Source organism: Thamnophis sirtalis, unplaced genomic scaffold, assembly GCF_051295495.1.
Source record: "Thamnophis sirtalis isolate CommonGarterSnake01/CBP01778 unplaced genomic scaffold, rThaSir2_p1.2 scaffold_6, whole genome shotgun sequence".
NCBI lineage: Eukaryota > Metazoa > Chordata > Lepidosauria > Squamata > Natricidae > Thamnophis > Thamnophis sirtalis.
The window spans coordinates 71,025,934-71,043,051 of record NW_028261386.1 but is presented as its reverse complement, the minus strand read 5'-3'; the positions used below and the strand labels follow the sequence as shown (position 1 = coordinate 71,043,051).

Below are 17,118 nucleotides of genomic sequence, written 5' to 3'. Positions count from 1 at the left end.
ACTTATCGACTGCAGCAACTCACTTAACAACTGTGACAAGAAATGTCATAAAACGGGGCAACACTCACTCACTTAACATCATAAATGTTGGCTTAAATTGTGGCCCTACATGGAGGACTACGGGTTATCTGGTTCAGTTCTTTGAACCACAAGCTGCCTCGCTGACTTTGCTGGGTGGAACTCACAAGGAGGGCAGCTGAATGTTACCACACAACGCCTTCCATTTCGGCCGCTCCTCCTTCCCGAGCGCTCCCTCACTCGCTCGCTCTTCGTTTCCTTTCAGGGCCGGTCCTGAAAGCGAAGGCCCGGAGAGGGCGGGGCGGGCGGAGGCGAGGCCGGCCAAAGTGGGCGGGCCCGAGCCGGACAGAAAGAGGCTTTTTTCAATGCAGGCTGGAGGAGAGGCGGCGCGGCGTTGTTTTGTCGCCGCGGATTAAGTCGGCTTGCCTTCCAGCCGACGTTTCCTCCGAGCACCATGAGCGCGTCGGGGCTGCCTTGGAGCATCGACAGCGGCGGGTCCGGGCTGCCTCCGCTGCCCAAGAGCCTGAGCGGTTTACTGAATTCTTCTTCCAGCGGAGGCGCCCCTGGCGGAGCCGGGGGGCGCTGGAGGGACCTGGAGCGGCTCTACGCGCAGAAGTCTCGCATTCAGGACGAGCTGAGCCGGAGAGGTAGCGGCGGCGGCGGCGGAGGGGGGCGAGGATCTCCTCGCCCGCCGAAGCCCCCTAACCTCGACGCCGCCTTGGCCCTGCTCCGTAAAGAGATGGTGAGTAGGCGGCGGCGGCGGCGGCTGCCAAGACCGCCCCGGGAGCTGCTGGGGCGCACCGCCGCGAAGAAGCGGCGCATTCCTGGCCAGAAAAAAACTGTGTCCTTGGAACATTTTTGGATCTCCCCCCCCCCTCTCTGTGTGCTTTCTCGAACTGCTGTGCACCGAAACTCCCTCGGTTCAGCCAGACTTTAATTTATACCCCCGAGGGCAATGCCAGCCTTGGGTTTTAGCGAGTGAGAAGCCAGGAGAAGGAAATCAGGGCAATTCAGCCTTTTTTTCGGACGGCTCCCGTGCGGGCAGCCCTGGATATTCGCGTCTGGCACCTAGATTTCGGCTCTGTAGAAAGTGTTGCCGGCACAAAATGCGTGGCCGAATAAACAACTTGTCTCTCAAAAGTTAAAAAAACACCAGCACCAAAACAATCGCTACACCTCAAGCGTGTATCTAACACGTTAGAAGCTATATTCTCCAGCCCCGGGCTCTCCGATGATATATTCCTGGCTTGCATTTTTCGATTTTTAAGCCAGAGGGTGGGTTGCTTGGAAACTTTTGTGGGAGTTTCAAGGCGCAGTTTCCCTGAATGTGAGGTGTTTGGTGAAATTATAAGTCAAGCTAGGAAAACCCCTCTCCGGTTATAATGCTGCAGTTTGTATATTGGGCAGCATAGGGGTGAAAGAGAAGAGGTGGGACTTTGCAAGCTCCAGTCACGTTTCTTCGAGTTTAAGTTGGCACAGGAGTGTGGGGAAGGGAGGTAGTTATATTACAAGACAGGCTGCTTCAGGATTTAATCAGAAAGTAGATGAAGCCCCTTTCATTCTTGAAATGCATTACAGGATATAAATACTCGATGGGTTTTGACAATAGCCAGCCCTATTTTCTATGGAAATAATTTAATTAAGCCAGACAGTGGCCTGGTTGTGGAGGTTCTTCCCCAGCAGGGTTAAATTATTTTTACTTTGTTGTCTTCTAAAACTCTTATTTAAGATCCTTTTTTTATCCTGCTTTTATTATTATTATAAATAACTCAAGATGTCAGGCACATCTACTACCCCTTTCTTCTCCTATTTCCCCCAAAAAACAACTGTGAGTGATTCTCTTTAGGCTGAGAGAAAGTAATTGGCCCAAAGTCACCCAGCTGGCTTTCATGGCTAAGACTGCAATAGAACCCATAAACTCTTATGTTCTTGGTTTTTAGCCTGGTGCTTTTAATCACTAGACCAAACTGGCTCTTTTAAATCAAATTTGTTGAGTTTGTGTAATCTTCGATGCAATAGGCTTTCCTTTTACTTCTCCACCCCCACCCCCCACCCCCATTTCTAAGATGGAAATGATTATAAACTGCTTTAGAGCAGTCAATTCGTGGCTGGAGAATTTTGGGAGTTAACGTCCACCCATTTTAAAGCTGCTACAGCTAAGAAATGCTGCTTTAGAGCAAGAAACAAAAAGACTTTAAAACTTTTGAAAAGTTTAAGCCAAAGTTACTTAAACAACATTAACAATTATGGTCAGACTTGGAAAATTACTTGGCTGTACAGAAGGAATTTAATTGGTCTGTGAAGTTAAAAAAGAACACGCTAAATTAACTTGAATATCCCTTCAGAAATTATTTTAACAAATCACCCTTCAGATATATAAGAGTCTTGGCAGGAGAACAGAAGCTGCTGTTGGAAAAAGCCAAAGTCTCCTTGAGTCTGTGGAACTGGTTGTACTATTCTCTGGCCTGTGGTAGTTACTTAGGTAGTTATTATCACCTCTAAAAACAAACCAGGGATAGTGAATGTAATGTTCTGCCTAGAGTTCAAAGAAAGTAAAAACCTAGTGCAAGAATCTCAGCAGGACGGAAAATCTTAGGTTTCTGATGTCATCTAAAAGATGTTTGGACAAGACATCCTTTCATTTTGACTCTGTTTTTTCCCCTCCCATTTTCTAACACTCACTCTTTTTTCTAAATAGGAAACAGGAAAGTAAATAGGAAATTTGAAAGCTCTTTTTTCCTCCTAAAACAAAGGAATGTAATTTATCAGATCCTCTATTCTGTTCCAATTGGGATTCATTTTTCATCCTGTCTTCTTCCCCGATGGTGTTAGTTTTTTATTGTGCATAGACAATCTGCCTTTACTCTCTTCAGATTTTGAATTAGAATTATTTTATTTTGCTTTGGAAAATGGAATGTGACTTCATGGACATCTTTGATTCTGCCTTTTGAAGTGTGGTATATTGGCTTTTGCTTTATGCAGGAATGGTCCCTGGGCTGAATGCTGACTCCTGACAGCTGTAAATTAACATTGGTTTTCAAACAAGCAGTCAGTTTACAGACTAAAATATTAAGGAGTATGCCATATTTCAGAGCAAATACATGATGGAAGACAGGGATAATTGACTTAACTCTGAATCACAATCCTGCCTTTACATTTGGCTGAAACTGAACCTCAATAACAATGAATTGTTTCTATTGTCATGAAGAAAAAAAACCTTCAGCATTCTAGTCTAAAACATTTTCTGTGTTTTAAATGTGTGGCTTTAACAAAAGGGAAGTTCCAAAGTAAACAAGTTTTCCACTTACAGTGAAGTGAAATAGGATTTAATTATTAGGTACCTGTACTTAAAGCCTTTGTGTTGGATCTATGACATGAAATTCCTAAAGGCAACAGTGATTTATTCCTGCCTGGCACACCTCTGATTAAGCAGTCTTTTTTCTTAGTCATTACAACTCCCTCCCATAGACCGATACATGTCCCTACATAAATATGCACCATTCATTATCATTTTAAATCTAGCTAGCTCAAAATGTGATTAAAAGGCATTTTCTCTTTGTAATATTTGTGGCATGGTGCTGTCATCCCAGAAATGAAAGCTTCTGGAAATATAATCTGAATGCATCATGATGTAGTGGAATGAAAGAAGTGGTAGAGCTAATAATACTTTTTCTCTAGTAAAATCCACCCTCATAGTAAGTCTGTCAAAACTCGCCAGTCAGGGTCAGAGTACTGAAGACTTCTTCAGTTTCAACATAATAGGAGAACCATGCCTTGGACTTCACACTGCTTATATACCCAGACAGTAATTGATATAGACCACCTTTATGCCCAGCAGAAGCTGATAGTACTATGGGATCCCTACAAGTGTGGATCTGGGCCGCATCGCCCTTATATCATACCCACAGTCTGCTGCCAACTAACTTTGAAACAGGAAAACTATACAGGACAGAAAGGATGGGCATTTCCAGGTGATAACCCAGTCTCACTTGAGAGATGGTGTGCATGAAGATCCTATGACATTTCGTGGGTGAAAGATCACATCCAGCACTTTCCGAGAAGAAATATCTTTTTTTATTTGGCAGGAGACTTGGAACACAGACAAATTCTAACTCTGGGTGGTTAAAAACACACATACCAAACTCTCTGATTTCTCTAATAACTCAGCAGGAAAGAGTCACTAAGGTGGAAGAGAGAGAAAAAGAAACTGGAGTTGGGAGAATCAAGTCCCATTATGAGGGAATTCAGAATTATGACACTCGTATCTTGATGGGTGCAAAATGACCAGAGGTGGTATTCAGCAGGTTCTGACCAGTTCTGGAGAACAGTAGCGGACATTTTGAGTAGTTCGGTGAACAGGTAAATACCACCTCTGATTGGCTCTGCCCCCATCTATTTTCTGCCCCCCCGAGTCCGAGCTGATTGGAAGGAAATGGGAATTTTTGCAGTAACCTTCCCCTGGAGTGGGAAGGGAACGGAGATTTTACAGTATCCTTCCCCTGCCACGCCCACCAAGCCATGCCACGCCCACAGAACCGGTAGTAAAAAAATTTGAACCCCATCACTGGAGAAGACAACCTAAAACTCAGATGCAGAGCAGATATTCCATGATACATGATGGCTACTTCAGGTGAGATAGCTAATACGTAAACAATCACTTTTTATCTAAGATTGTAAAAGCTGTAAATTATGTGACCTAGTGTGTGTTTAAATATATGTAAAGTTCAGATCTTATTCAACATCTCAATTTCAGATTTTATCCAATATCTGAATGCCACCAAAAGTCACATATAAAAGGACCTGCACCAGTCCATGGTATGTCAGCAACTGGGCTGCACAAACAAGTGAATCTGTGGGATGCAGACAGCATGCAAAATCATGCTGCCTCTGGTCTGTAGAAGAACCTTTCTCTACCAAACAAGTCCCTGGTGCTCAAAAGATTGGGGGCCGCTGCCAAATTAGACTCCTGATTTCAAGAAATGAAGTTTTTCTCTTGGTGTACATTGGGATACCACTCAGTATTTCCCATCTACTAAGCAGATGGGAGCACCTAGAAGATCTGGGTTTCCCTCTAAAAAAGCTAAGCAAGACCAGGCATGGTTTATACTTGGATGGGAGGCCACCAGAATATTCTTAGGCATTTAGACAATGTGTGAAGTAAAGGCAAAATAGTGACAATGTCAAATCACTTTTGTATTGTGGCCAGGGGTTAGCATGACATAAGGCAATATTTACCTTTTTTTTGAGAAAATGCCAATTTTCTTCTTTTCCCACTTAGAGAAAAGGAGTTAAAATTCCTCTTGGATGTTTGTTTCTGGACTCCCTCAGCAAAAATGATGCATTTACATAGACTTCAGTGGTATACATAGAAATCCATATAGTTAATTATGGGTAGTGTATACTTCCATGGGATCTGTTAGTTCTGAAGCATGCTTCTTTGTACCCTAGTACCCTTTCCCAAGGGTAAGGGACACGGTGGCTCAGTGGCTAAGATGCTGAGCTTGTCAATCAGAAAGGTCAGCAGTTCAGCCGTGTAACGGAGTGAGCTCCCGTTACTTGTCCCAGCTTGTGCTAACCTAGCAGTTCGAAAATACATAAAAAATGCAAGTAGAAAAATATGAACCACCTTTGGTGGGAAGGTAACAGCATTCCATGCACCTTCGGTGTTTGTCATGCCAGCCACATGACCACAGAGACGTCTTCGGACAGCATTGGCTCTTCGGTTTTGAAGCAGTGATGAGCACTGCCCCCTAGAGTTGGGAATGACTAGGACATATGTGTGAGGGGAATCTTTTATCTTTACCTTACCCTTTCCCTAGAAAATTTTCCTGTGTATGTGAACATTTCTGAATACAATATGCTGCATTATTTAAGACAGATGAGTTTTTTTGCAGGAGACTAGAAAGTTGAATGTAAAATAACATGAGACTTAATGGGAAAATTTGCCTTAATGTACAGTACAAACTGAAGTGAGACATTGACAGAGTGCTACCAGAAAAATTCAATAAAATTTCAAAGTTTAAAACAAATACCTTCTTTCAAAAATTGAAAAGACAACTATACATATGGGCATAATTGTACAGACAATAGCAAAATCAAATCGATGTATGTATGTGTAAGCAAAGGTGGGGAAGCTCTATTCAGTCAGGAAAATAAAGACCTGGTATTGACTGCGGCTTAAGATCATTAAGTCCTCCTTCCAAATTTATACAAAAACAAATAAATCTACTAACCAAGAATACACCCTCAGCAATATGTGGTGAAGATGAAGAACAATATGAATGGATTATAGGTAGTCCTCAACTTACCATTTTTAGTGATTGTTTGAAGTGGCATTAAAAAAAGTGACTTATGACCAGTCCTTGTACTTATAACTGTTGCAGCACCCCGGGGTCATATGATAAAACTTGAGGCCCTTGGCAACCAGCACGTATTTAGATGGTTGTGGCATCCCAGGGTCCCAGTCACTATCTGTGAACTTTTCAGTCAACCTCCAATAGGCTAAATCAGTGGGGGAAGCTGGATTTGCTTAACTACCATGTGACTCACTTAACAACTGCAATGATTCACTTAATAGGTGTGGCAAAAAGTCATAAAATTGGGCACGAGTGCTTGGCAACTGCCTTGCTTAGCAAAGGAAATTCTGGTTCCAATTGTGATCGTTAAGTCAAGGACCAACTGCAATTTTGACCGAGTGCCCGAATAATTATAGACTGAAATTTATCTGATATTGAAGATGAAGCAAACAAATATGTATATTGAAAATAGCTGAAGAAAGGTAAACAGCCATTAGAAAATATTGCTAACAGCTAAGTGGAAGAAGTTCATAAATATTTGTATAATATTTACTCATGTCGTCACATTACGTATTGTGACTTTCCCCCCTTCCCTAAACGTGGCCACCATGTGACACATCTGGCCCGTGGGCCATGAGTTTGACACTCCTGATTTACAATCTTATAAGATGATGGAGCTTGTGTTATCTGTGGTTTTTAAACAGATATCCAAAACAGCAATAACTGGAAAAGATTATTTATATTCCAATAACCCAAAAGAGCAGTGCTAAATAATGCTCTATTTAATATTGCTAGTATCAATGGTAGTAACAGTACTGTACTTAAGGTGTTGCCATCTAGACTTTAACCATACAGAGAATGACAACTGCCAGATGTACGTGATGGATTCAAAATAGGCAACCGAGATCTCCTTGTTTATATCCAGTGAATAATGGAAAAGGAAAGGGAGTTTCAAAAATATGTCTGTTTTATTTAGGATTTTTGCTTCTGTGTTTCCTGATCATCTTTAATAGGCAATTGAGCTGAATTTACCATGTCGTTAAGAGTATCCAGAAGAGCACTTGTACACTTGGTAAATTGCCTATTAAAGTTGATCAGGAAACACGGTTAAGATAGAATACAGGTAGTGCTCAGGTTATGATGCAATTGGGAATTTCTGTCACTAAATGATGCAATCCTAAGGCATGATGACACATGGCCACATTGCTTATCAACAACAATCTCAGCAGTCCCTGTTGCCATTGTTAAGTGAGGATTGTAGATCATTAAGCAAGCACCTCTCATGACCTCAACATGGGAAGCGATACCAAAACTGCTCCAAGCAGGCAGGCTGTTGGGCAAAGCTGTGAGTTAGGCAAGAGCCACAGGTGAGTGTTACAGAGTGCAGTCAAGTGGGCGCTGTGAGTGGACACTGCAGAGTACAAGATCCCAATTGCCACCCAGCAGTTCCTTGGAAGAAAAAGCAGTGGGAATGCGAGTGACTTGCAAACTCTTGCCAGCTTCCCCATTGACTCTACTTGTTGGGATGCTGGCAGGGAAGGCCAGAAATAGGGATCAGGTGACTAAAGAACACTGCAGTTGGTATGTTTTGTCAGTATTACAGTGTGAAAATGGGATCATCAGAAAGCCTGAATAAAAGTAAATCGAGGACTATGCATTGTGCTTCTGGAGAAGATAGCTGATAGCTGCCAGAAGAAAAATCATCCAATCCTAGATGAATTTAAGTTAGACTGCATAACAAAAACACTAATAATGAGGCTAAAGCTTACATACTTTGAACACTTAATGTAAATGCAAGAGTATTTGGAGAAGATGCAGTTGCTTGGAAAAATTAGAGCCTTTGAAGAGGCTGACAGCAGATAAGGTGGCCAGTTGTTATCACTGATGACACCAGCATGACTATACACAAATTTGAAGAGCTGAAGTTATACAATGACTGAATAACGAAAGGCAACTTTTATCAGCCAATTGTTTTGTGCTACAAATATACCTTAGTCAATAGTCAGGTATTCTGGAAATTATAGTCCAAAACAACTGGAATAAATAAATTGCCTATCTCTCATCAAAGATATTTACTCAATAGAGTTTTACATTGTGCTGGAGATAGTATTTTTAACTGGCAGCAATTAAAGCCAAAAACAAATATTTGTGTTTTCTATTCCTTATCCTCAATGCAGTCACTAAAGCTATTTGTTCAGATGCAAATTACCCCCAAAACAAATAGTCATTTTTAACAAGCCTTCAAAACAACAAGGACTGAGATGTGCTAAGAAAAAGAAAACTAAGCTTTTTTCCCCCTCATAGCATTGTCCTGATTTTAGTGGAGAACTGGGGAAGTTTGTGATATTATTGCTGCTATTTTAAATAGTGGGTTTATCATACAGCAAGCAAACTGACTTTCCTCAGAACCCTCACTACAGAGTGAGGAAATTTATCCAAACACTGATTGGGCATTACATATTTATAAAATCATATAAATATAATAAGGATAAGAAGGATATATATAGGGGATCTGGAGTTTGGCTGTGTGATCTATGTATAATAATGAGATTGTATCTCAGGGATAAAAAACTAATTAGGTGGAAGTACTGTAGTATTGTATTTGTATCTCTTGGATATTTTTCTTGCCATCAAAAAGGTCCTGTATTATTTAAATTACTAGCATATATATGTGTGCTGTATCCATTTGAAAAACTTGTTTACTGGGATACATCTTCTCTCTGCTTTGCCTAATGTATACCTGTTTATATTATAATGAGTTTTACTACATCAAGACTAGACATTCAAGTTAATTTTAACATTGCCTTGTAATTATTTATTTTCATTAACAAATGAAGTAATATTTTGGTCCACCTAAAAGCAGGAAAACAGTAATAACTTGGAAGCAGTATAACACTGTTTTATTTGGGGGGTTTCCCCGCAAGTAAAATAGATCTTGGAATATGCAGTGTGTAAATTTAAATGCAACAGAGAAGTATTCTGTTGTTTTCTTCCTCTTTGCTTTAGAAGTTCACAAAGATGAGCAGTTGCCTAAAAGGCTGGAGAGAATGGAATATATTGAGCATTCTCTCTTATCTTTCCTCTCATTGCAGTTCATTTTATAAGCTGATTTTTAGAATAGTTAAGAGTCTTTGTGAGATACAGGTAGCAACATACAGTTAAGAATAATATAAATCACCTAAACTGTGGCAGCTCTGGACTCCATGGTGATCTTATGTACATAAAATAATAACAGAGTTGGATGGGACCTTGGAGATCTTCTAGTCCAACTCCCTGCTCAAGCAAAAGAAATATTCTTGCTATATTTTAGATAAGATCTACTTTTCCCTTTCACACACATAGTCCTTCATTGAGGTAATTTCTCTGCAGACAGTAAGGAGCAAAGTAACATGCAAATCAGACTGGTATCTAAAGACTATAAAATGCAATAGACTTCAGTTATACCCTGAAGTTTCTTCAATTATTAAATGGCAGCATGAAAGTGGTCAAAAGATTCAGGCCATATTCTTCCTACATTCTTTTTTTTAAAGGCAGCTAGTCCTAATCTGCCTGAGAAATCACCTAAATGTGAGAAATACTTTAGTAGTTGGAACATAAACCAGCATTGTAGAAAGCCACTTTATCAACCTGAGTGCTCTTTAAAGATCAAGATGAACTGGATTGGATTTGCTAGTTCTGCTGATTTTATGAAAAATGGATTTGATTTGATCTGTCATTGTCACTTTCATTTGTTTTTCCTCCAGTTCTTATTTATTTTTTATTTATGCTTTGTTTTTTAACCCTGCCTTTATTATTTTTATAAATAACTTAAGGTGGTGAACATCTAATACTCCTTCCTTCTGTTTTCCCCATAACAACCACCCTGTGAGTTGAGCTGGGCTGAGAAAGAATGACTGGCCCAAAGTCATCAAGCTGGGTTTCATGGATAAGGCAATAGAACGCACAATTACCCAGTTTTTAGCATGGTGCCTTAATCACTAGATCAAACTGGCTCCCTTGAGATTTTTTCCCAAAAACATTTCTTGCTTTCTGCACAAAGTTCAATCTGAATCTTTATCTTTAAAAGTAAAAATCACCTTTAAATTTATCTCATCTAACTGGAATGTTGTTCTGTTTAAATTTGTCACTTCACTTACATAGTATTCTTACTGGAATGTTCTTAAGTGCCGTTTCATTTGTATTAGCAATCTACAATATAGTATTAAAATATTGCTGTAAAACATGATCTCTGGTCTTATTCCTGGCAGAGTGCACAAGGATGTCCCTTCAAACAATTCATAATTTTGCAAAACTTACATTAATCTTACAAACCTTATCAGTCTCTGTGTCAATGTTATCTTCCTCCCAATCCAGGAAATTAGATGGATTTAAACATCTTTTTTGTCTCAATTCTCTCCAATAATACCAAATCCTCTTCCTTCTCTCTATTACTTATGCCTTAACTTTCCAAAACTTCCACTTTATCAATAATTTAATTCTCCAGGCATTTCCCCAAAGATTCTTCCATCTTTTTAACTTCTTTTACATCTCTTTTTATTCTTGCAAATCCTTCTTCCATTTTTTCTAAAACATCCAAACTATTGGCAATCATTACATTCATCATCTTTCCTCAAAACATTGTCTGCAATAAATTAGGTGAAATTTCCTCATCTGCAAATTGTTCTAGTGAACCTTCTCCATCTTTCTCCTAAATTGCCAGCTTTTCTTGTGGTTGCCTTTATGAGAAAGTAAGTAAGTCAATTACTTTGGTAAAAATAAAGGGCAGGTCCGGCCTCCCCCCTCTTTTTTTTTTTTTTTTTTTGGCTTTTCTCTGTCTTTAGTACTTCAGTCTCAATTAGCTCTCCATAGTTAGAATTGCAATTTTGCTCATGTTATTTTCTTGTTTGGTAAAATCTACCAGTTACCTGCTGTCACTGAATTACCTACTTATACTGAGAGCTTTTGCACCAGAGGCAAATTCCTTGTGTGTCTAATCACACTTGGCCAATAAAGTTTATTCTATTCTATTCCATTCCATTCCCCACTCCACTCTCCTTAAACAATCATTCTTTCAGATGTCTGGTCTATTACTCTAATTAATTTTGTTATTTTGAAGACCCTTTCATTGGAATTTTTTTTTAAAAAAAAACAGTCCCCTTTATTCATTTAAAAGTTTCTTGGATCAAAATGTTAAGTTTTTTTGTTTAAATTAAAGCCCTTTAACATAGCATTTTTTTTCTCTCTGCTTAATTTTAGAAGTCTCTTGCTTTGATTTTCACTGCTGTTTGGGGTATCTATCTTTAGTTGTGAATGAGTTAAATCCAAAGGTATTTAAGAAAATGAGGCTTTGGCCAGTCAAAAATGTCTGGCAAATGTCCAAATACCGTAGTTCAGTCTTCCTGTATAATTGACAGGCATACTGTTTTTCTTAATATTGGTCTTTGTTTTATTTTTTTGAGGAGGATAAAATCATTGTGGTAGGAAAAATATAGACAGGCCAACATCTTATAGATAAAATCAAGCATAATATTAACATGTGTTTTCTTTCTTACTAGGTTGGCCTCCGGCAGCTGGATATGTCATTACTGTGTCAACTCTACTCTCTTTATGAGTCAATTCAGGAATATAAAGGTGCCTGCCAAGCAGTATCGAGTGCAGACTGTGCATATGCACTGGAAAATGGCTTTTTTGATGAGGAAGAGGAATTTTTTTAAAAAGAATGTTTCTTAGGAAAGCCTCTTTTTGTTTGTTTTTGGCGTGCAGCTGGAGTTGGCAGTTAAGAGATGAGCAGTGTTTAATTGGAACTCAAAGTACATTCTTCCTTCTGCTCAAGAAGAATTGCTCCATTTATTTCTGGAGAGCTGTTTAACCCAGGTTACACATTATGTAAATCCTGCTCTAGGAAAGTAATGTGCAATGAATTTTGAAGCCTCCCAAAGCATGCTTGACAGGTCACGTCAGTGTAATTTGCGCACGGGGTGTTTCTAGACGGCAGATGTTGAAAGCTATCTTTTTATAAGCAGAAGCGTATCATTGTACATGAAATCCACGTCATCTCAAATATTCTGACATGTAAAGTGTAGTTATATAGTTTGTGTGTTTGTAATCACTGAATAGATCCCATTATCATAAACAACTCCCTTTTAAAGCCTCTGTTCTGAGGGATTGGAGTTTTTCCTGTTCTATACACCATAAAGGATGAATTCTGTAACATTGCAATAGTTTAAACCAGGGTTCTCCAACCTTTAAGACTTGTGGACTTCAACTCCCAGAATTCCTCAGCCAGCGAAGCTGAAGTCCACAAATTGAAGTCCACAAGTCTTAAAGTTGCCAAAGTTGGAGACCCCTGGAACTTTAAACTACTTCCAAAGTTTTTAGTTGGATTGATGATCCAGTTCCCTTTCTTTCTTCCTAATGTCAGAATGACTTTTATTTAAACCTATGTAATAAAATTGTGTAACCCTTCCTATATTTTTTTCTCAAATGCAGTAAGAACAAATCATAGCAGTTAATTGTACACCTTCCAGCTCCATTAGCTTCCATAGCTGCAATGTAGTTGTTCATTATCCAGTTAGTAATTTAAGTTTAACATACATGGATTCGCAGCATCATTTGTAATACTAAAATGTTTGGAAGACAAATGGTCAATTTGTTTCTTACAGTTCAAAAAGACCTTAATGGGTATGTTATTATATACAGTGGGGTTTTTTGAACTATAACAAATGAATGTTTAAACTGGAACTGTAATTTGTTTAGCATTTTCATGGATATGTAATTTAGCACTTGGAGGTAGCAAGGAAAGTTGCATGGCTGCCTTGATGGATTAAAATGAATTCAGAAACCCATAGTCTACCTCACATGATGAAGTTTATAGGAACTCCAAGCAGAAGATGGAAACCTTTGAACTGATCTTGTGCACAATGGTCAGAACCTGATAGGTTTCAGCTTCCTGGAATACTTCCATAAATTATATATGCATCAGGAAAGTCCTTTGCCATGTAGGAATATGACACCATGTAAATAACTGATTTGTTTTCATATGGAAGACCTAGTTTAAGATCTGAAACATATTTTCAACCTCAAAGGAGAAAAGTGAGATGACAAATAACAAACCTTCCAGCATGTTAACTGTGTGTCCAAAGGGAACAACAAAATGTTTAAAAAGGACAATCACATTCATTTATTATAGCAGATTCTATAATCTATTGTGTTATTATATTGTACAATATGTCCATCCCTATTATGTGATCCTGCCAGATACTTCTGTCCTCCTGCGCATTAAGAGATCTCTGCTTTTGAAATCTAAGGAATCCAACAGAGTACATGCGCGCGCACACACACACATGCGCACACAATCGGCCTATTGGGGAAATGGATGGCATATAAATAGAATATATACTGGTAAATAAAGAATAATAGCCTAGCAAGCAGCCCAACCCACTCAACTCTTTTTGAAACAGGTTTTTTTTTAAACTAGCCTTATTTTTTTTTGTGCTGAGTGACTCCATCAGTAAAATTGGGGAAATTGGAGACCACACCCTTGCTGCTGAAAGCAATTATTTAGCATATGATGGCTGAAATAAATGATACATTGTTCCTCTAGATTGGCTTCCACTAAAATCAGTGGGACAAAACATATTTAATTTAGGCTGAAACCAGCCAATGTAATAAGGATTGAAATAAACATCTGTTATCCTCCAGAGACTGATGAACTGTAATCCTTATCATGCTCAGTATTGAGAATGTTGAGCAAGTATGTGGAAAGTACAGATCTGCAATGTGTGACAGGCTGTGTATCTACCCTGGCAAATATATTCTATACTCATGGCCTTGATTCATAACATGTAAAGGTTCTAAACTGATAAAGAGTTCAGAGACTCCTCATTTAGGACCCTTTGTTACCAGTGAAATACTATAGTTCTTGGTCCATAAGATGGCAGTTAGAAAATAAAGAAGTTTCCACACCAATGCTTTGGGATACATCAGTTTAAGAGGGAGAATATTATATTTTTCGGAGTATAAGACGCACCACGATTTTGAAGAGGCAAATTTTTAAAAAAAGTGTTTGCACTCTGTAGACCTCCCAAAAATGACTTGTTTTCCATCAAAAAAGGGGCATGCATAGCCTTTAGGCGACTTGTAGAGTGCTCCTTGGGGCTAGGCTCAAAAACGAGCAAAAAGCGGTCCATTTTTCGCAAAAATGGGCCTTTTGTCCAAAAAAAGGGCATGCATAGCCTATAGAAGGGTTATAGAGTGCTCCTGGGGGCTGGAGGGGTAAAAACGAGCAAAAACCAGTCTGTTTTTTGCTCGTTTTTGCCCTCCCCAGCCCCCAGGAGCACTCTGGAAACCTTCTAAAGGCTATGCATAGCCATTTTTGCAAAGGGGGGGGGTCGGGAGGCAAAAAATGCTGTACTCAGTATATACGACGCACCCAGATTTTCACCTTTTCTGAGGGAAAAAGGTGCATCTTATACTCCAAAAAATACAGTAGTTCATTGACAGAATTCTTGTAACTCTGTTCTCGTTGATCAGGAAACTCTTGTAAAAAAAAAACAGACTTGCACATTAGGGGGGGGGGGAAATCACTTGATTTTGGCAAATGCCAAGAGTCTGATATAAAGCTGTTTTTAAGGAGCAATTATTCCGGTTACACTAACTTAAAAGGGCTGATGATGTCTTCATTTGTTAGAATGGTTATCCCCAACCTAACCACTCTGGATACATATTCTAGAAAGTTTAGTCAGCCTAGTCAAAGGCCTGGGAATTCTGGGAACTTGTTTCAGCAAATAATTGATGAAACCAGGGTGGGAGGATAGTGTTAGAACAACACACAAAACACTTCATGTTGTTGTAGGAGTTGCTCAGCCCTTGAATAAGAGATGTGCACAAATGAGGCTTAAGAGAAGAATGGCAATGCAGTAATTCTACAGGAACTGCTTGTTCTCTCACAACTAAAGGGGGATGTAAAGTGTAGAGGATACCTTAAAAATCACTGATATGGATTCTAATAGTGTAGTCTCAAATGCTGAACCTTGTTTATTGTCTTTGATCAAGAAGCTGGTATTTGGCTGCACTGCAAATAGTCCTCAACTTACGATTACAACTGAGTCCAAACTTTCCATTGCTAAACAAGACAAAATGTTACCCCATTTTACAACCTTTCTTGCCACAGTTGTTAAGGGAATCACTGTAATTATTTAGTTAGTAACATGGTTGTTAAATGATCTGGCTTTGTCACTCTGCTTGTCAGAAGGTCATAAAACATGATCTGAGGACCATCAAAAAAAACATGCCATTTGTCAAGCATGCAAAATTTGATCATGTAACCATGGGGTTGCTGCAGCGGTTGGGTGAAAAATATCATGTCACTTTTTTCAATGCCATTGTAACTCTGAATGATCACTAAATGAATGATTGTAAGTTGAGGACTACCTATATTAGTTATAGTCCAATCGGCTGCTTAAAATCTGAAGTGTCGGTGCAAGAAATGGTAACATCAGAACCTACGGTAATTTGTGTATGGATTTTAACATTACAGACTGCAATAGTCTCACAGTCCAACGGGGAAAAATACAATTGCCGAACGTATTTCTTTTGTTGCATGTTTCTTTATCAATATTATTGTAGGAAATTAAAATGACAGGAAATCCGTATCCTATTCTTTGAACTTTGCGGAAAGTTCACTGTACATCTGAAAGAATTCTTGAAAAGTTGTATTAGCCCTTCCTGTGTCCGACACAAAAGCAGCTACAACTTCCTGACTGTATGAAATCCAAAAAGGAAATGAAATATAGCTTAACCTAGGTATTCAGACAGCTGATTTAAAATAACCGACTACAGAACAATTCCCAGTCCAATGGCTGTATGCACTATTTCAAATTTATGTTATATGATTATTTATTTCTTGTTCTCCCCACTTTTAAAAAATGACAGTGCAAAATGCACATATCTGAAACAACGGAGAGTCTAATTCAACTTTCACAAAAACAAAAAAGATCAAATTTAGATAAACTTCTCTATATTCATACTTGAACAGAAGGGCTTGTTTGCGGAAGGCCTATTTTGTATGCATTCCAGCAGGAGGGCTCTGATTGTCCTTTATGTGTTATGAACCAGTAAGATAATAGGACCTGAATCCCTTCTGTCTGCTTTGGAACTCACAACAGGAAGAATATGACTGCCTAAATCAAGTGTGATAGTGATCTTTGTGATGGGCTGATCTCTTCTGACCCGTCACATAGAAGGAATTCAGGAGAAGTGCTTTTTTTCAATCTGAGTCCATTATTTCTATAATTTGGAGGTGTGTGAGCATGGCTGCCACCACAATAATTAACTGGTTGAGATCAATCAGCTGTTTCTAAATGTTCAAATATTTTCTTTCTGAATAAAGAATGCAATGGATATTCTGTAGGCAATTCTCAATCCACTGGACTCAAAACTAGCAAGTACAATACATTATTTACAGAAGTACAAAGATTTCAATGATTGAATATAACAAATGTTTAACTGATCACAAAGTCCAGCCTGCATAGTGCTGTAGTTAAAATGGTAGTATAGGACCAGAAGGACACACATTCTTTTGATAGTGGATCTTCTGGTAAAAGCATCGAGAATCATATGTTTAATTTGGCCTTTTACATTACTGTACTATGCTCTCATCAGGCCAAAAAAAATACTGTCAAGTACTTTGTCATTTCCTAAAGTGCTGTTGGAAGCAAATTCTCATTGTTCCTTCCTGTTTTGCCAGCAACAGTAAAACTAAACATCTTATTGCATACAATGAGGGAAAATACATTTAAACCAACTGGGCACTACTAGTAGAGGC

At 38.9% G+C, this 17,118-nt stretch overlaps 1 protein-coding gene across 1 annotated transcript; it reads left to right on the top strand.

Annotated features, from left to right (window-relative positions):
- The first annotated feature begins 370 nt into the window (after positions 1-370).
- Positions 371-12,762, top strand: FAM89A (family with sequence similarity 89 member A). The gene is made up of 2 exons (XM_014059641.2): positions 371-760; positions 11,849-12,762. Exons 1-2 carry the CDS (start codon positions 473-475, stop codon positions 12,005-12,007), a joined length of 447 nt encoding a protein of 148 aa, XP_013915116.2. The 5' UTR covers positions 371-472; the 3' UTR covers positions 12,008-12,762.
- Positions 12,763-17,118: the final 4,356 nt, after the last annotated feature.